The following is a 19,824-nucleotide window of genomic DNA, read 5'->3' on the forward strand; positions in this document are numbered from 1 at the left end:
TGCTCTCTATCTTAGGAATTCTATTGATTTGGTGTGTGTGAGTTCCAAGTATAGACAACATCCTACTGAAGATCATTTAATTTCATCCGACGCACACACGGCAAATTAAGGATGATTTAGTTTTTTTTTTTTTTTTTTAAAAAAGCCTTAATTTGTAGTCCAGCAACGAAGTTTAAACGAGCATTGTAGTATTGTCAGATCTGTGAACAATATTAGAGTATTGTCAGATCTGAAATACTGCAGCAGAACACACATACACACAAGGCATCAATCAAATTGTTATCCGACAATAATACGCATTGTGACAAGATTTGAGAATAAGTTAATGCGTCTAGTATCTGCAGCGATGTGTGTTGAGCCCCCTATGTGGGAGCCACGGTTGTTTACATGGAACTTTGATTGCCGCACTGCCCTCTGACAAGGAATCGATCCACAAGCCATTAAGAGAAACCCAAGACGAGAAGAAGCAAGACAAAAAGATATTTTGGTTTTCTTATAAACGTTACTCGAAGGCCTTTATATAAGCTCGAAGGCCTTGGGAGCTCTTATAACACACATTCAACAGCAAAGTGTTGTTTTTCTCAGCATATAGAGAGAACAGTGCGTCCTTGCTGTTTGTTTCTAGCTCCAGCTAGCTATCTAACTGACGCCCCAAATTTGAATAGATAGGATATTTATCATTTATGGTGATGGACGGCAAGAAATTAGAGTACAAGGGCGAGAAGGCATTGAAGGAGCTGGAGAAGCTCACAGCAAATGCAGCTGAGGTTCAGGAGGAGGTCTTGAAGATGATCCTGACGCAGAATAAGGGGACTGAGTACCTGAACAAGTACATGGCGGGAGTGGAATCAAAATCACAGGTACCACATTTCAAGCGTTGCGTGCCGGTGACAACGTACAAGGATGTCCGTCCCTACATCCAGAGAATTGCCAATGGAGACAACTCCAATCTCATTACCTCTCAACCTGTAACCGAGATGCTATGCAGGTCTCTCTCTTCTCTATATCCACTCTCCATACGTACATGTGTGTAGTCGCTTTTCATGCATAATACGACTACACTTTCTTACACTTTAATCTAATTAATTTGCAGCTCAGGCACGTCCGCTGGAGAGCCAAAGTTGATGCCATCAATTGAAGAAGATCTTGACCGACGAACCTTTCTTTATAATCTCATCATGCCAATAATCAACCAGTTAGATACCATTCACATTATCACTGTGTCCTCCTTTCCTTCTTCATGTACTTGGATATATGATCTCTCCTAAGTGATGATAGTAAATATTTGCCGGTATCAAAGGAAAGGGCAAAAAGTCGACTCTTTATGAATTTTCAGATTCCACAGTATTTTCCACAAATTTTTTCCACGGAACTGTCCCGCGTAATATATTGGCTAATCTTTCCATCCAATGATTGTGCAGAAACCCACGACAATGACCACTCAAAATTTCTTCGAGACCATGACTTGTAGTATAGTACATTAAGTCAGCGTTTTCCTGAATTATTTATACCATGTAAATAATTTACAACGTTTATTGGAGCGTCCTTCATTGATGCATTAGATCTTTAATTGATGCCTAGGTACGTTGGTGGGCTTGATGAAGGTAAAGCCATGTTCCTGTATTTCGTCAAGGCAGAAATGTCTACTCCTTGTGGCTTACCAGCTCGCACGGTCCTGACCAGTTTTTACAAGAGCCAGCATTTCAAGAACCGTTCCCACGATCCCTACAACGATTTCACCAGCCCCGATCAAACCATCCTCTGCTACGACAGCAACCAAAGCATGTACTGCCAGTTACTGGCCGGCCTGGTCTTCCGCCACCAAGTCCTCCGCCTGGGCGCCGTATTTGCATCTGCGTTCCTACGTGCCATCTCCTTCCTCGAACGCAACTGGCGGAAATTGTGCCAAGATATCCGCACCGGAAAACTGGATCATGCCATGATCACCGACGCCCAGTGTCAATCCGCAATGTACTCTAGCGTTCTGTTACGGCCTCAGCCGCTGGTGGCTGATGAGATTGAGAGCATTTGCAGCAGTAAGTCGTGGAAGGGAATAGTGCGTCGCCTTTGGCCTAAGGCCAAGTACATTGAGGCTGTGATCACGGGGTCCATGTCGCAGTACATACCATCGCTGGAATACTATAGCGATGGCAAATTACCCCTGGTATGCACCATGTATGCTTCGTCGGAGTGCTACTTCGGAGTAAATTTGAAACCCTTTTGCAAGCCTGCTGATGTTTCCTTCACCCTGTTGCCTAACATGGGTCACTTTGAGTTCATTCCCTTGGGAGAGAGTGCAACATGGTCGATAGACCTGGATGAAGAAGAAGAAGAAGAAGAAGAAGTTCCCCCCAATAAGCTTGTTGACCTGGTGCACGTCAGAGTCGGTTGCTACTACGAATTGGTGGTCACCACATTCGCCGGTTAGCATTCCGTAATTCAATCTCAACTCTTACTTGTTGCATATACGACGCTCGTGCTCCAGGGGATTGATAAGAGAGATTTCAGATTTGAGATGATGATATGTTGCTTGAGTGAATCCGAAACCCACGCTGATTTTTGAATCATTAAAATCGAGTAGATTTTAAATCTAATTTCATCCCTGCGTTGCCCAAACAACCACTAACAGGATAAGGGGAATACGAGAAAATAGACTTGTGATTCTAATTTGAAGTAATCTACAGTTAATAGATAGATTAAGGGGAAGGAAAGAGTGGGGGGCTCATATGATTTTTGGTTGGTGAAATGAAACAGGATTATATCGGTATCGCATCGGTGACGTGCTCCAAGTGACCGGATTTCACAATCAAGCCCCACAATTCAGATTCATCTGTCGGAGAAACGTCGTCCTCAGCGTCGACAATGACAAAACCAACGAAGAGGACTTGCACAAGAGCATCACCGCCGCCAAAAAGCTTCTGGAGCCCTACAATGCTTTACTAGTGGAATACACCAGCTGTGCCGATGCTTCAACCGTACCAGGCCACTACGTCATTTACTGGGAGATCGCCTACAACAATGGATTGGTGGACGAAGCTTTTGCCATCGATCCAACCGTGCTTCAAGAATGTTGCGCCGCCGTGGAGGAACGGCTTGATTACACCTACAGGAGATGCCGCACCCTTGACAAGTCCGTCGGACCGCTGGAAATACGAATCGTCGAGGCCGGAACTTTTGAGTCGTTGATGGACTTTTTCATCAATCAAGGGGCGTCCATCAATCAGTATAAAACTCCGAGGTGTATCAAATCTAAAGCTGCCCTCAAACTCCTTAACTCCAATGTCAAGGCTTCCTCTTTTAGCTCCAGGGATCCTTGCTGGAACCCTTGACGGCTTCATCTAACATCCATCTTACTGCAGCCTGCGCCTCGCCAAATAACTCTTTCTTTTTGTTTTCCCTGGCGTTTTCCGTGATAGGATGACGACTTTGAGAGGTTTGCTGACTTGCCAGCTGAATTGTACAACGAGCCCCATTTTAACCCTTTCCACCCCTTAATTTTTATGAAAATAATGGAGAATTTCGGTTTCCCTAATAAATCCCCCGGAATATGACATTGCAAGTTATAGCAACCAATTCTTGCTGCTGAGCATGCTGGTGCGGTAGTCTGACCCAAGTTATCGATCCTAAAAAGCCAAATGCAGCAATCTTGGCGTGCACTGATGGATCTTTGCGTCTCCTCCTCAAGGCAACTATTCCTAATCCACAACCCCTATAAGCCGCCCCATTAACCCATTAACTCAAAACAGAGCCTAGGAAAAAACAAAAACTCTACTCAGTGATTTCCCTGATTATTATTACAAACAACTAAATTCAGTCAGCAGGATGAACCAAACCACAGTATGCGAACGTGGCAATATTTATGAGATTAATAAAGCTCAAGTAATGCGAAACAAGAGAACTGCTTCTACTTTTTCCTGAGATCGATTTTGAACAGTATAGATAGATTCTCGTGAAAACATAGGAAAACGTTAAAGTACACTTTTCTTCCTTGTATCAGTGACTCTGATTTGATTGGCATTTTATTAGGATGAGAAGTATTAAAGGAGGAATTATCGCTCAATCACCCGCTTAGCTCCATCCAAGGTATTTTTGAGTAACATTGCCACTGTCATTGGTCCAACACCTCCAGGAACAGGAGTTATCCATCCAGCCACTTTGCTTGCTTCCTTGAAATCAACATCTCCCACAAGCCTATAACCTGACTTCTTAGTTCGATCATCCACAGCATTTGTCCCCACATCGATAACAGCAGCACCGGATTTGATCCAGCTGCCTTGTATCTGAAAATCCAGATTATTAGGGACTTTAGTGAGCAAAATATCAGCATGTCCATCATCCTATGACAAGATGTAACTAAGCACGTGACATTCTATCAAGTAGAATTGACAATCCATTTACCCAAGAAATTTGAAGGAAGATACATAGCCACAAACTCTGCATTGATTAGGACCTAATCATCCCAGTATTTGAATGCTGGTTTTGTAATGTTCTATTTGTAGAAGAAACATATGGTGCAAATTCTCTACATTCAATTACCGGTCACCATCTCATACAGGGTTCTAAAGTCAAGACCATATATAAGGGGGTTCTTCTCAGATAAGATGTCAACCCCGAACATGCGTGTTCTTCACTATCAAATTGGACATAGGACAAAGGAAGTAGTGAAAAAGATGCTTCGTCACATATTACAACAATGATATTATATCACAGGGAAAAAAGGGAAAAAGTTGTACAAAAAATTCTTGATACCATGTTCGCTTGTCCTGCTGCAGCAATAACAATGTCTGCCTCACGAATAATTTTTTCTGGTTCCTTGGTACGTGAATGCACTATAGTGACAGTGGCGTCTTCTTTGAGTAGTAGTAGGGAAACAGGTAATCCAACAATATTGCTTCGTCCTACCACAACTGCCTTCTTGCCCTTTATGCTAATGCCACTACGTGACAGAAGCTCAAGACAGCCCTGCTCAAGAAATAGAGCCTCTCAAAAATGTCCAAATAACGATGCAGTTCACCCATATAAGTATGTTGCATATTATGAAACAAATTATGAAAACTTCTACATCAAACCGTTTAAGTGCTCAAGACCGAAGTATAATTGCCTTAGGGGTGCAAGGAAGGAATAGAGGCTCTCTGCCTTTCATCGCAAGCTTGCCTATATTTAAAGGGTGAAAGCCATCCACATCTTTTTCCAAGCTAATTTCACCCAAAACTTTCTCTTCATTTACATGCTTTGGAAGTGGAAGCTGCACCAGTATACCTGCAACAATAGTGACAATCACAATCTCCAACTTGTCTGTCTGTCTCTCTCTCTCTCTTTTATTATTATTACTTTTTAAAGTTTACTTCCTTAGCATAGATTTGTGGAAAGCAATAATACACTGACAAGAAATCGCAAATCAAAGCTACGACAAGACGAAACACAAGTATATTGGATCTCTTAGTAACAAAATATTTATGAGCTCAATTAGCTTGGTGATGAAACCGAAAGCTGTAAAGGTAACAAGAAGAATAATCTGGTATATAACTAACCAACCATGAACATCTGGATTTGCATTCAGCTCATGGACCTTGCTGATTAATTCGGCTTCGGACACTTGCTCTGGAAGGCCGATGTCAAAGGACTTGATCCCAACCTCAGCACATGCCTTCCTCTTCATACTCACGTAGCTTTGAGAGTCTTTCCTATGTCCCACTAGGACCACGGCCAATCCTGGGACCTGTTTATCACCAAAATTCCACACAAAATCAGGCCGATTTATGCCCTTTTTGTTAAGCTCACCTCTATCTACCTATCCATATAAGATAATCGAATGACCAGATATTAACTTTGGAGGAAAATGTTATCGTTTCAACTTTCAAGCAAGAAAATTTTGCTGAAATTCTTGCTGCCATTTTCTCAAACACTACACAGAAGAAAGAAAGAAAGAAAGAAAGAAAGAAAAAGCGGCAAGTTCGGACCTTGCCGTACTTCTGGGACAGTTGACGGACTTCATCGGCGATTTCGGACCGTATAGTATGAGCTACTGCTTTGCCGTCGATGACGGTTGCCTTGTGATCCGACGACGATGCCATGCTCCAAATCAAAATTTTCAGGCTAGTCTTCCTGCCCACACAAATTTCAGTACTCCAGCTTGGGTTTGACTGGAGATTCCGTTCGCTTTAGGATTTTCAGTCGATAAACGGGCTTGGTTTTTCCAAGGACTTCGCCGAATATTTGCAGACTCAGGCCCGATCGTACATCAAGGCCAGGCCCATTTGTAGAATGTCAAGAACCCAATTTCAGGGGTCCAGGTTACTCATCTATAAGCAATTCGTGCGTCACCTAGAGCTTTTTCCATCCTCTCCTTCAATTTTCTAATTTCAACGAGCAATCTCTCAATTAATCTTCACTTTCGTTTAGTAGCGTATATGTTAAATCACCCCAAAGAAAATTTGGTTATGATCCACGAAAACTGCAGCAGCATCTCCGGTAAAATGAAAGAGGGTCGATCATTTATGACCGTGACATGGAGAATTTCAAAGTAATACTGCTAAAAAGAAATCACACTCGGCTAGCAAACAAAACAGGTAGTATTATCATTATACCGATCCAAGTTCTTTCTTATTGTTGTTCCCAAAATCCTGTGAAGTTGAGAAAGTACATAATAGGTGCAGTTGCATAATAGGTAGTTTTTCGTCATTCACTTTGTGGAACAGCAGACATGGATCAGCCTCAAGTGTGGCTCCAGGAACCCAAGAACATGATGATCCTGATGGAGTCTTCAACACCAGATCGCTTGTTTCGTCTTTCAAGCTCCATGGAAATGTAATTCCAGCCACCCTTTCCCTTGAGAGTTTGATTTCCAGGCATGGCCACCCTAGCGTCCGCATAAACTCTCCTTAGGGTCACCCCCCTGCGGATCACCTTTTTTGCTTCGTCATAATCCATCAAATGCTCCTGATGGTGATGATCGCCAGAGAACTGTTGAAGTTTCATCCTCGATCGACTTCTCTGGTTGCTTGTGATTTGTAAGATATGGTGAAGGGGACTAAGAGAACGCAATCACAAATTTATAGACAGGACAAGAGCATGACCCTTTTTCAGCAAATTGGTGGCCCGTATGCATACTTGCACGTATCCATATTCCATGCACATATGTATAGATTCCTAATTATGTACTTGACAAGGACCAGTTTCGCCGTGAAAGAGCTACATGCACATGAAAATAATAGTCACGCCGATGCTTATACAAGAAAAGACATCTTCTTCTTCTTTTTTTCAGAGATAAAGAATCTGGTTCCTGCAAATGATCCAAAAGAAAAAAAGGAAAGGAATATAGGCACAAGAGCATCTTTCTTGGATCACATAAACTCAACAACCTTTTACAACTTAATTTCAATTTGACCCAAAAATTCAATTTTGTTAGAAACCCTCGGCGAAAGTCACATCCATTTTTTTTTAAATTTTAATAGACTTGAATACAGGAAAAAGAAAAGATAAGCATATAGTTCAAGAAGCACAGAAATCTACTCAATTAACTGTCTTAAAAAAAAAAAAAAAAGAAAAAAGTCATAGGAATCTACTCAATGGAAAGTCACATCCATTCTTTTTTCTTTTTTTTTTTTCCTCAAGTAAGAGGTTTTGAATCCAAGATATTCTACTTACAATCCCTTCCACCTTACCACTCAACACAGCCCTTCCCTCTCTCTGTCTCTTGTATCAAAGATACCTAGAATCCAATCCATGATTCCACCTAATGAGCTACAGCTGGGGAAAAAAATTAAATATACATGATCCTGTAAGCTACAGCAGCATACTGTAAGACGTCTTTGGAAGCCCTCTCACTTTTCTTTACCAATTCATATATCACCAGGGACACCATAAATCCAGGTAATATGGGGCTAAGAAAAGTATCAAATATCACTGAACTGAAACAGAAGCTCCATTAAACCATTCTGCATTATTTTAGGTGAGGAACAAGAAGATTATAGTTCCAATTATATAGTACATTAAGGATCATTAACGCCTTCCAAATTTCACAAGGTTGAGTTCAACAATAAGAAGTTTATGAAATTTATCTCAATAAATAAATGCAATATCATCACAAACATTTCCTGCATATGATGATGCCTAGAAAAATGGATATAGATGCAACAATAGCACCCTGTCTAGATAGAGCAAATTCTGTCCATGTCAAAGGCCTTGTGACCTGGACCAATACCTTCTGAAAATTTTCATTCAGATCTGCCAGTGATCCAGTGTTATCTATTAGAATATCTGCTTTGGTCCTTTTGAGATCAAGAGACATTTGAGAGTTAATCCTGCTCTTAGAATCTTCTTCTGTGGTTCCATCTCTTGCCATGAGCCGATGGAGCTGAGTCTCGGGATCAACCCAAACAACAACAATAGGATTTGTCCACCTGTCCATCTTGGTTTCGAACAACAAAGGGACATCGAGCACAATAATTTTGCACCCCTTCATCCATAGTTTCAACACTTCCAAGAGAATGCCTGATGAGATGTATGGTGCCAGAAATCTAAATGCATAAATTGCCAAAGTCAAGGTTCACGTAAAGTTCTTCCAAAAGAATCAGCTCATTCAATTCTAATAACTGATGCACAAGAATCAGAAAGAGGAAACAAATCTAACAAGTTCTTTAGACTGTCAAAAGCTAGAAAATCCAAACATAATTTATATATATATGTGTATGAAAACTTCTCAACTTCACAGCAGACCATTTACAGGAATAATAGGCAGCAACCGAACGAACTAGCAACAGATCATCCAAAATTCAGCCGCTGCAAAGCACATAAACTCTTGGTCCCTGCAAACCCTACCCATTATATCCGAAAATAGTTGGGCAGGGGGGAACTTTCCATGAGTTCAACTCAAAGTGATTCTGTTGTCGTATTTAGATAAGATACAGGCAAAGTCCAACCATACTCAAACAGTTTTAATTGAGCATCAAACTAACAATATTAAAAGCACCACCAAACTTGAAAAAGCTATTCGGTCATGGCTAATGACCAAACATCGGAGTTTTCACTCTACATCAATGTATCATGGCAATAATTACTTCACTAATATCTAAATGCAACTTTTTCCCTTATCTAAGCAAAGCACAAATGAAAAATCCAAAGATAGTTTTTGCATTGCCATCCAGGAAGCTGAAGCCTAATCAAAGCTTTAATGTAAAACTAAAGGGGGGGCAGCATTTATCCACAAGCTAACTAGTCGCATCCGGATGTTGGAAGCTTCCATATTCATCAATCAGATACCAGTGCATAAGCACCAAATACATAAATAGAGCATTAATGCATACCCAAGCTAACAGAAGTACTAAAAACAAAACCAAATTCTTTTCTAATGAATAAAGAGTATGTACCTATTAAGAATCTGGCGTTTTTGTGGATCAGAAAATACAATGCGACCTAACTTCGGGCGATCCACCTCTCCGTCAGGAAGCAGGATGTCCTCCCCAAAAGCCGCCACCACCTTTTTCCAGCCACCAGTACCTTTTTTCAAAACATCCTGCAAGTTAAAAAAGCGCTACTGAGAGTTGAAACCAAGTACTCAAGTTTAATTTCGGTATGCAGTAAAATTACATCATTAACACTGACTAATATATATATATATATATATATATATGAAAGAAATTAAAGAATAGCAGGGTTTTTTTTTTTTTGGTCAAATGTCAACTTGTATATATGAAAAGAATAGCAGTTGAGGTACTAGTAGTTGTAGTTTCTGGGCTGTTTCAATCGGGAAAGAACAAAGAAAAGAATTGACTAGTGATGGAAGAAACAGAGGGTAGGTTAACGAACGGGAACGATTAATAGGAATTGGAAAAGTGGGGCTTACACGAGCGACGACGTCGGCATCGACGACCGGAATACCATGGGCCTTGAAAAGATTGGAGACGGTACTCTTCCCTGATCCAATCCCTCCGGTCAGCCCCACTATCCTCATTCTCGGACCGATTGATTTCTTATTACTACGAGCAGAATCCCAGTACCAGCCTACTGATTCATTCAATAATAATCGGGTGACTATTCAATAATTACATTAGTCCTACATACTACTCCGTCATCTTCAACGATAACAACTCACAGCTTATGAATTATTTGTTTGGGGGGAACCATGACGTTGCTAAGCCCAGAGTAATCTGCCTCTGAGGTCCTGCTAGTAGTGGAAAGGGGGAGTGGGCAGCGTCGCTAGTCATCTAATAAGGGTAATGCAATTGGTCAAGCTAACAAACAGCGCATCTGGTGTAGTGGTATCATAGTACCCTCCCACGGTACTGACCGGGGTTCGATTCCCCGGATGCGCATTCTTTCTTTTTGCTACGTACTTTTTATCTTATGTGCGATCTTCGTGTTGTTCTTCTGTGAATTTCAGTCATATGCAGTAACGCCTCCTGTGTACAATCGTTCACCAGTCACGACGACCATGATCGAATGCGAACCAGAAATCAGCAAAACCAACAACAAGAAAGATGGTGGGAAAGTTTCGAAACTCCAACAGTATTTCGAGCAAGATAGTCCAGCTCCTAGGAACTAATTGCAACTCACCCGCCCATGTCTACCAGATTCAGGCTCAGCTTATCATCCAAAACCTCTATACAAACACCACTCTTGCTTCCCATTTCATCTCTGCCTGCCGATCATTAGGCCTTTCACAGGCAGCTTTCCTCCTCTATACTCTTAATCCCCAAAAGCCCCAAACTTTCATTTGCAACCAGCTTCTTAGAGCCTTTTCTCATTCTGATGCCCATCACTATTCTATTTCCTTATACTCCCACATGCATAAAAATCTCATCTTCCCTAATAACTATACCTTCCCTTTTATCCTCAAATCTCTGTCAGACCTCAGGAGCCTCAAACAAGGCAAATGCATACATGCCCAGATCGTTAAGTTGGGTCCCCTCAATGATATTTATGTTCAGAATTCGCTACTGAACTTGTACGCGTCCTGCGGGGACATGGTGTCATCTGGCTACGTGTTCGATGAAATGCCTCACAAAGACGTGGTTACTTGGACCGTAGTCATCACTGGGTATCGAGAATGTAGCATGTTTAAAGATGCACTAATTGCGTTTGAGCAAATGCAGAATGCAGGTGTGGAACCCAATCAGGTGACGATGGTGAACGCGCTGGCTGCCTGTGCGAGTTTTGGGGCTCTTGACATGGGGGTGTGGATACACGAGTTTATAAAGAGGAAAGGGTGGACACTGGATGTCATTCTGGGTACTGCTTTGATTAATATGTACGGAAAGTGTGGTAGAATTGAAGAAGGTCTAAAGGTTTTCAAAAGCATGGAAGAGAAGAATGTTTTCACGTGGAATGCCCTGATTAAAGGGTTCGCTTTAGCTGAAAATGGTCAGGAGGCAGTTATGTGGTTCTCTGAGATGGAGCGAGAAGGAGCTAATAAGCCTAATGAGGTGACCTTGATTGCAGTGCTTTGTGCCTGTGTTCATTCTGGATTGGTAAAATGGGGGGAAGAAATTTTTTCCTCTTTACTGCATCAGAAATATGGATTTTCACCTGGTGTCAAACACTATGCCTGTATGATTGATCTATTAGCACGTGATGGACGTTTAGAGGATGCTCTAAGGATCATTGACAAACTGCCTTTTCAGTCTACCAAGACTATTTGGGGAGCCTTCTTTTCTGGATGTAGAGTACATGGGAACTTAGAATTAAGTGAAGTTGCAGCTAGGAAATTAGTGGACCTGGAGCCAGAAATTTGTGCTTACTATGTAGTCCTGTCTAATCTTTATGCAGAAATGGGAAGATGGGATGATGTGGAAGAAATTCGAAGATTGATGAAAAACAAGGAATTTAGGAAGGATTCTGGCTATAGTTCTATTGAACTTGAATATCTGGAAGATGTCTCCAAATGGTTAGATTAGAAAAAACAATTGTCTCCATTTTCACACCAAGTAAGCCAAAGGTAGAGCAGTGTCCAAGAATATCTTGAATTGCTTTGAGCATAGCCACCAAAACGCAATTGCTCTTCGCCTATTTATCCAGAGATGAACTTTTGGCATAAGTTTCCAGTCGAAATTAATCATAAATTATTGTTCTGGCAGGCTTCTGCTCAAGCTAAAGATGTAACTAAAGGCTGATGCAAATCAATCAGGTTTGATGTGTGAAGGATCGTTCTTTGGTCATGAACTATGTGGGCTATCTTTGCAGCTGGGAACATGATATTATGCTTGTCGCAGTGGTGGATACAGGTATTTTTCGTTCCCTGAATTATTTGTTTTTATCTATGGTACTTCAGGAACTGAAGTCTCTCTGCCTTGCAATTTTTGTATTGCTGGCAAAACAGCATTCGCAATTTCAGTCGACCTTCTGGAGCCTAATTGATGTAGTGGATTCTGCCATCAATTAGAGGAGGAGGTTGGTGAAGAACAATTAGTTGGGAAGGTATCTTCTGCTTTTGTTTACTTCAGGAAGTCATGTCAAACTTGCTTACGTTGAGGCAAAGGAAAGTTTCTTGCTACCGTATGAACGTGAAGAAACTGGAGCAAAAGTTGTCTGGCTCTCACTCTCAGTGAAGGGGCAGAGAAAACATTTCTTGATTGCCGCCATGATCACAGAAAATGCAGATTGATCAATTCTCTTGTTCCTTTGGAAGGTAGGTGCTATGGGAAGAGATGATCACTTCGACATGTCAATTTTCTTTTTTCACCTCTTCCTAGGACAAGGAAAAAATCGTCCCGCATGTCAGTTTCGCTTAATCAATCTTTCTTTCTTTCCACACGAGGACGAGGATGGATTTTGGACAGAAGCGAGTAAAAATGCCCCAAAAAGAAATGCTAGGTACTACAATTAACGCAGTCTACAATAGTCATCATCAATCCGTGGTCGAGAAAAGACACTACTAAGAGTGTGTTCTTAGACCACCTCAAGCAATCAACTACCTTGAGACTTCTAGAACTGCACTGCGCTCCCTCCAGAACCGAAGTTATTGACAAAGGGATTCTCATTTTTATGGACAATAGAGAGGCGTCCAATTAAGCAAGTCAGTTTTTGATTGGCGTGGATCCTATATACTACTAGAGATTTTTTTTATTTCTGCGTCCGATGAAGTGGGTCAACGGACGCTATTGACCCTCCTCTCACACTCCAAAAGTTTCCACACACATCCGGAACACCGGTACAAACACAAAACACAGAAAGACAGACACCCGGGAAGACAGAGCCGGCCGGCCCGACAGATGATCTGAATCAAAAAACAAAACAAAAGGATTAAATTAAGTGGGATGCTGCTTTTGCAGGGCCAGGACCTTGGCCCAAGCCGGCCTGGCCAAGATATCAGCGCACCAGGCACTCACGTGGGGCCGTGCATCGAACACTTTCCTGGCGGTCGTACCCATCAAGTAGTTGATAGCAGGGAGATGGTTGAGATCCGCCAGGGTAAAGCAGTCTCCGGCCAAGTACTTCGACTGCCCCAACCGAGCCTCGTACACATCAAGAACCTCACCCAGCTTCCCCTCGTGCTCTGCCACCGCCGCATCGTCGGTGTTCATGCCCAGGAGGGGCTTTATGGCCAGCTCGAACACCAGCTTTGAAGATGGAGGGTCAAATTTCTGAGCCTCCACTTCCATCCACACGTACACCGGCCCCATCCTCTTTGCATCTTGTACGAACGTCAGTTGTTGGTTCCCTTTGGCCGCGTAAGCCTGAGCGATGTATTGGTTTATAGCCCTTGACTCTGCATTTCAATTTTTTCTTTCTTTTTTTAAAAAAAGGAATCTATACTGCATACACGGTCACGAAATTCTTTTTCTTTTTTCTTTTTTTTTGGAAGAAAAATCGAAAGGAAAACATATATACTCCACTAGTACTTACCGAAGAGCTTCAAGTCCCCATCTTCAAATCCAGGTACTTGACCAAATGGCTGTTTATCGGGGACAGAGGGGAGAAAAAAACATATTAGAGGGGCCACAATCAACCAAAAAAAGGAAAAGCATATACATATAAATTAGTATCCGAGGCTAATAGATATTACTGCTAGAAACATATCTATAGTAAGCTGACGTTCTTACATTGAGGGCGAGGAAGGATTCCTTTTTGTGCTCTCCTGCTCGCATGTTAATTTCTACATATTCAGATTCCAAGTCTTTCTCGTTAAGACATGCAAATACACGCAATACTGCTGGGGAGAAAACACTACCGTGGACCTTGATTGCCATGGATGGATGGATATAATCAAATAGTTTGGCTTCGCAATTCCTAGTTTTCTTCAGGGATCTCTGGTTGAGCAAACAGGTAGGATGATGGCCCTTTTATAGTAGTTCTAGCAGTGGTTGGTCAGAGGAGGGTTGGTTCGTGGGAATGCCCATTTTTTTCTGGAATGATCTATTTTTGACGGTGATATTTTGTACAATAAATTGGATTGAAGGGATAATTCCAAAGCCTACCTCGAGGTTTCCAGCAATTGCAAAGAGCTCCCCTCAAGTCAAGTTTTAAAAATTATATCTACCTCTCTTACTTTTAAGATTTGTGTAACAATATAGGCTCCAACAGCCATGCTTTTTTATAAACATTCTAAAACACCCTTCTTCTGAAAAACAAAAATAAAGTTTTTTAATCTTTAACTTCTTGTGCGTGGCAAATCCAACTAAGCAAACAAATACCAACAACTCCAATTTATCTCAAAGTTCACTACTTGCTAATTCTCATCTAGTGCAACTTGTTATCACAATCAATACCAACACCACGAAAACTCTCCTATATCCACAAGAATGTAATATATCGTTATTCCAACATTCTTAGAAATAAAGACAAAATTCTATCTTTATAATAAACCGCACTCAATGGGTGGAAATAAAATAGAGAAACAAATTGAGTTTTTTATATCTTGAACTTTTTGTCTTGCAAACATGACGATCATTTCTTCATCTTTTCAACTATCATTTTCTTTTTTTTTTCCTCGTGTCAATGCCACCTTTTTCATCTTCCTCTAGTTTGACAGTAAAATACACTATTTGCACCTAGTTAATTTGACAACTTCATTTGGCTAACATTTATAAAGAGTAAAAATATTGAAAAAAAAATGGGAGACAGGGTCTAAACTTTTTATAGTAAAATAGGAAAACAATAAATGCGTATAAAACTTTGAAAATGATAGAAAATTGATAGATGTATGGTTGATAATAATAGAATGCGATATTTGATGTAAAAAAAAACGATGATAGGAGGAAAGAGGAGGGGAGATAGGGAGAGATGAAAATTGTAAAAAAAAAGTGATTTTTATTTTTTGAGATTAGGAGATGGCAAGTAGGATAATAAAAAGTATTTCTTCTACAGTTTTGAATGTCTCCTTATAAATTAACTATTAAGTAGAGGACATTTTAGTCATTTGATAGGACTAAGAGAGGTCAATATGTAATTTTCGAAACCTGAGGGCAATTGAATGTAATTGTTAAAAATTTTAAGGAGGTATCTGGAAACATCCCTAAATTAAAAGGTCGGGCGCGACACATGGTCATCGATCGATGAAAATTCACGCGGAGACCTCTGAAAAAAATGTTGCCTACGCTGCAGACTATCACGTGGTGGATCCACTGATACTTGGCTCACCATCCATTTCTTTTAGATGATGATAATGGTGCACTCTCACATCCACAACCTACTCATACCTACGGCACATGCTAAAATTTTCTATTTCTGGGCCCATATGGCCATATTCAGTCTTCGGCTTCAGCAGTTGCTTTCTGTACTAATTTAATCTACAAAATGCGCGCGCACCCATCTCGGAGTCTCATTCAACAAACAATCTAATGTAAATTATCAGATCGTGAAAATGAATCAATCTGATACGTGTAATTGACCAACTCGGCCAGCAACCAACCAACTATTCTCGTCCATACCAAACCAAATTTACTTAGTACCTCCTTTTTTTTTTGGGTTGGGTGTTTTTTGATGGGGTAGGAATACTGTACTATGGTACTACGTTCTGAGAACGCCCGAGGGCGCCTTATTATTTGCGTGGATTATGAAATACAACTCCCTCCCCCCCCCCCCGGGCAACTTCTGCATCTCTAACGTTGAGTGAACAAAATGTAAATATGTAATGCACTATTTTTAATGCATCAATTTTTTTTAGATGTGATGATGTTTAGCAACTACGTTGACTATAATTCACAGGATATACACTTGGATATTTACAACACCTCCCCCAAGTATTAGTCAAAAGAACAGAATACTGCCCCGGAAAAAAAGAGATAATTATGGATATATTGCCATGAAAGTTGCATATTCCCAGAACATCCATTAGAAAGATTATCCAGGCTTGAGAAAATTGTGATATTCCAACTGAGTCATTTCTCCGCCAGTTACCGGGTCAAACTTGCATCTATAAAAGCTGCATACAATGTAAAGACAACATCGTTAACTCCAAACAAATTGCAAGGACCCAAAATGCAAAGGCAAATCCGTGCATGTGAGCTTGACCATGTCAACACTACTACGTAGCAAAAATATAATCTGTTTTGCGATTTGTAATGTGCAGCTTATTATATCAAAGATCAAGTGCAAATTTTGGAAGCAGACACAGGCAAACAAATCTCTTCTAGTGTTGTTCGTGCCTATAGTCCAGATGCTTTTATAGTTAAAGGTATCAGCTTTGACTTACCTTCCATCCAATCCAAGTATTACCACTGTATTTTTTTGATGACCAAAGGCAACAACATATTGAGATGGTTCAAGCAAACGAAATTGGGCCACAGACCATTCTGAGCTGAAATACTTGGGTAAAACACCTGCACAGACACACACATTATATATCTCTCACTCAATGAACCAAATTAGGACCCAAGTGCAAGAAATTAGCTTGGGAATTATTCTCATTCTCTGGCCCATCCAAAAACAGTAAACGCCTAACCAAGCCATTTACTTATTAAGAGAAGGGAAATTATTTAGGGATGCTGTCCTAAACAGGTCTGATATCAAACAAATCTAATAAGAACAATTTCAAACTTCCCAAAACATTTTCAACACCACATGCAGCAAGAGAATTGTAAGTAACCTGAGTGGAAGAGTGACGAGAAGGCACAAGGTAGGAGGACATGAGAAAAGTATATCACCAGAATAATCCATACAAGCACATTGATGAGTTAAACCAACCTAAGTTCAATTTTGATTTTTTTTTTCATTTTTTTCCTTTGCTCAGAGTTAATGTAAATGGTTGCCCAATTGAGAATCTTGTTCCAGAAACAGGTCCACCGGCCAATTGAGTATCTTGTTCCAGAAACTCATAGATTCTATTCACGTCTGCCCCCTGTAACAAATGCCACGAGATTGGTCCACTGGCAAACATTCTCAAGCTTTTCCTTAAAACTCTTTAGATTAACCACGTTTACTACTCACTGACCGCAGGGTCAATAGAATAAAGCCTAAGATAACGGTGAAGGGCAAAATTGATCAGTGACAGGATGAGATTCTGATTATTAACACCAAGAACAGCAGCTGCAGCACAGTCTAGGCAGAAATCAGTTGCGCAAAACTAGGTGCCTCCAGTATTTGGCAGGCAAAGTTTCATTAATCCATTGCATAACTTGTAGTTCCTTCCCACATATTCCTCTCATTCACACCAAGTGCAGATCGATAATTAATAAGCAATACATGTCAGACATGCAATCTTTTCCTTACCACGCGAGTAAACACAAAAATTCCACGAAGCAATGCAACAAGATAGAAATCCTGACTTATGGCACTATTTGCAAGTAGGTTTCCATTGTGTTCAAAACCACCCCTTATTTCACCGGTTCATCCAATGGAGTCCCAGATGCATCAGAAGCAAAATTTAGTAATCTCCTATAATTAGCTGACATAGTCATATAACTATAGGGAAAATTTTTTTTTTTGGGTAGTTTTTGTGTGTGTGTGTGGGGGGGGGGGGGGGGGGGGGGAATTTCTATGCATCAGACTTTAAATTTACCTAAACACAGTAAAAGAAAAAACAAGCAAATAAATCACCGAAAAAAAAGCACCGCACCTTTCATGAAGGACAGCGATGAGCCTGATGTCGTTCTAGCAAGATCAGATTCTGGTGGGCTTGAATTTTCGCTTCTCAAGTTCCCCAATGTGCTCTTAAGGCTAAAGACATGAACAGTGCCCTTGTCACTTGAAACTGCGAGCCATTGAGCAGAGGAAGAAAAAGAAAGGCAATAAATTTCTGCTCTATCTGCACCTCTCCTTACCTGCAGCAGCACGTCCTAAGAGTCATTACTAGATAAACAGCGCTTAACAGATCTCAGCACAAATGCATTTGAAGTGACGTATTCTGCCTCTGACTGAATGCACCATTGACACTATAAGTTTGAAGCATATAAATGTTTCCTCGACAAAATAAAAGTCAAACAAATGTTGCTAAAGCTATTACGAAACCAATCTCACAAGAATCAACCTAAGAAACAGAATGGCACAAAAATTGAAACATGCAGAAATAAATACATAAGGGAGGAACGACTGTTGGAAAAGCATTGTACCTCCTGCAACAGAGTACCATCATGCGTATTAAATATACGAACCAAAGTCCCTTTAGTGCTAGCAGTAGCCAGCAACTGCCCATCCTGGGAAAGCGTAAAGCACGCAATCCTCGAATCATGAGCCAGAATAAACTTGCTAGTCCTCTCGGACGCGTAATGCTCAACCCTAAGCTGACCCTTCTGGAGGCCCGGACAAACAAGTACAAAGGATCCGGAGGCCTGCGACACCGCACACAGTCCCTTAGGGTTCGCAATGGTCTCAATTTGATGCAACAGTTTCAAATCGGCAAAATTGTAGACAAAAATCTTGTGCTCCAGCACCACCACAATACGGTCCCTTCGGAGCCTCACCCCTCGGACCTCCGATCTAAAAGAGAGCTCGCCGATGCACCTGCTCTGGTGATCATCCCAGATCATGACCTTATTCAGAGGATACTGCGGGTTATCCTTGCCGCCCACTAACGCGAGTATGTTGCAGCGGAATAGCATCTCCACCGAACCAATTCCTCCAGCGTTGTCGAAGTCCCGTCGAAATATCTCGCGGAAGGGGTCGCAGTTGTAGATTCGGAAGCCGCGGCTTGTGCCGGTGGCGAAACAGCCGTAATCTTGATTAAACGAGACGTGGAGCAGCGCGGCAGGTGATCGATCCATGGAGCTATTATAGTTAGGATTGCCGCCGGTGCTAGGGCTCATATTTGGCATGATCGGCTTGTTAGAATGCGGGGAACGGTCGTCCTCTTCATCGGTTTCAGGGGGGTCGATCTGCTGCTGCTGCTGCTCCAAATAAGGTTGAAGCATTGGGGACAGGAATTTGGAATTAGGGTTAGAGTTTGTAAAAGCAGTAGAAGAAAGGCTTGAGAGAGTAGCCATGGATAAAAGACATAAAATAACTTCGGAAATTCTTCGGGGACGGCGGTGTGGATAAGAAGGCTTGCTTGATTTGATTGGAATGTGCTGTGATACTTTTTGCCAAATTACCAAATCAGTCTCATGTGCCAGACTCGAATCTTCTATTCTTTTAGATTTCTTGAGGCTGCAGCCGTAATTTGGTGACAAGTAGTAGTGTGTTGTTGTGCTTTGTGGTTTTGTCTGAGTTAGGGTGTAAAAAACACATTAAAATTTCCTTAATTGTAGCGTATCAATTTCTAGGTGTTTATTCGTTAATTACAGGACACGTTAACACGTGTCTAAGACGTTCTTGCTTTTCGGAGAGGACTACGTGTGAGCTATGACATCTGCCTTGACTTTACCCGTGCAACAAAGTAACCTTTTGAATTGGTTCTCGCGAAGCCTATTCTAAGAGGGAGGGCACGATTGGGCTTATTGGGGAACCGAAAAC

General features: G+C 41.2%; 6 protein-coding genes and 1 non-coding gene across 8 annotated transcripts; 3 read left to right on the forward strand and 4 right to left on the reverse strand.

The window, feature by feature from the left end:
• The first annotated feature begins 548 nt into the window (after positions 1 to 548).
• On the forward strand, positions 549 to 3,522 carry LOC113734715 (putative indole-3-acetic acid-amido synthetase GH3.9). The gene is made up of 4 exons (XM_027261373.2): positions 549 to 988; positions 1,094 to 1,195; positions 1,582 to 2,423; positions 2,755 to 3,522. Exons 1-4 carry the CDS (start codon positions 684 to 686, stop codon positions 3,327 to 3,329), a joined length of 1,824 nt encoding a protein of 607 aa, XP_027117174.1. The 5' UTR covers positions 549 to 683; the 3' UTR covers positions 3,330 to 3,522.
• A 301-nt stretch (positions 3,523 to 3,823) lies between these two features.
• Positions 3,824 to 8,344, reverse strand: LOC113734738 (bifunctional protein FolD 2-like). The gene is made up of 6 exons (XM_027261397.2): positions 8,204 to 8,344; positions 5,961 to 7,191; positions 5,536 to 5,719; positions 5,102 to 5,259; positions 4,750 to 4,962; positions 3,824 to 4,280 (listed from the first exon to the last, which is right to left on the reverse strand). Exons 2-6 carry the CDS (start codon positions 6,072 to 6,074, stop codon positions 4,050 to 4,052), a joined length of 900 nt encoding a protein of 299 aa, XP_027117198.1. The 5' UTR covers positions 6,075 to 7,191; positions 8,204 to 8,344; the 3' UTR covers positions 3,824 to 4,049.
• Positions 7,901 to 10,185, reverse strand: LOC113734750 (dephospho-CoA kinase-like). Its single transcript, XM_027261407.2, has 3 exons — positions 9,845 to 10,185; positions 9,369 to 9,514; positions 7,901 to 8,519 (listed from the first exon to the last, which is right to left on the reverse strand). The coding sequence occupies exons 1-3, from the start codon at positions 9,950 to 9,952 to the stop codon at positions 8,084 to 8,086; spliced, it is 690 nt and encodes a 229-aa protein (XP_027117208.2). The 5' UTR covers positions 9,953 to 10,185; the 3' UTR covers positions 7,901 to 8,083.
• Positions 10,186 to 10,242: 57 nt separating this feature from the next.
• On the forward strand, positions 10,243 to 10,313 carry TRNAG-CCC (transfer RNA glycine (anticodon CCC)). Its single transcript has one exon. It is a non-coding gene; the product is annotated as a tRNA-Gly (tRNA).
• Positions 10,284 to 13,771, forward strand: LOC113734724 (pentatricopeptide repeat-containing protein At5g66520-like). Of its 2 annotated transcripts, none has more exons than XR_003459369.2 (2): positions 10,284 to 12,221; positions 12,317 to 13,771. XR_003459369.2 is itself a non-coding variant. In XM_027261384.2 (2 exons), the coding sequence occupies exon 1, from the start codon at positions 10,479 to 10,481 to the stop codon at positions 11,892 to 11,894; it is 1,416 nt and encodes a 471-aa protein (XP_027117185.2). In that variant the 5' UTR covers positions 10,284 to 10,478; the 3' UTR covers positions 11,895 to 11,935; positions 12,075 to 13,771. The 2 variants fall into 2 exon arrangements, 1 of the variants encoding a protein (XP_027117185.2); XM_027261384.2 differs by having other exon boundaries at positions 10,284 to 11,935; positions 12,075 to 13,771.
• LOC113734759 (glutathione S-transferase) lies at positions 12,790 to 14,469 on the reverse strand. Its single transcript, XM_027261419.2, has 3 exons — positions 14,040 to 14,469; positions 13,843 to 13,891; positions 12,790 to 13,705 (listed from the first exon to the last, which is right to left on the reverse strand). The coding sequence occupies exons 1-3, from the start codon at positions 14,184 to 14,186 to the stop codon at positions 13,245 to 13,247; spliced, it is 657 nt and encodes a 218-aa protein (XP_027117220.1). The 5' UTR covers positions 14,187 to 14,469; the 3' UTR covers positions 12,790 to 13,244.
• A 1,594-nt stretch (positions 14,470 to 16,063) lies between these two features.
• LOC113734707 (autophagy-related protein 18a) lies at positions 16,064 to 19,509 on the reverse strand. Its single transcript, XM_027261362.2, has 4 exons — positions 18,486 to 19,509; positions 17,993 to 18,197; positions 16,631 to 16,757; positions 16,064 to 16,360 (listed from the first exon to the last, which is right to left on the reverse strand). Exons 1-4 carry the CDS (start codon positions 19,353 to 19,355, stop codon positions 16,279 to 16,281), a joined length of 1,284 nt encoding a protein of 427 aa, XP_027117163.2. The 5' UTR covers positions 19,356 to 19,509; the 3' UTR covers positions 16,064 to 16,278.
• Between the last annotated feature and the right edge of the window lie 315 nt (positions 19,510 to 19,824).

Source organism: Coffea arabica, chromosome 1e (assembly GCF_036785885.1).
Source record: "Coffea arabica cultivar ET-39 chromosome 1e, Coffea Arabica ET-39 HiFi, whole genome shotgun sequence".
Taxonomy (NCBI): Eukaryota; Viridiplantae; Streptophyta; class Magnoliopsida; order Gentianales; family Rubiaceae; genus Coffea; species Coffea arabica.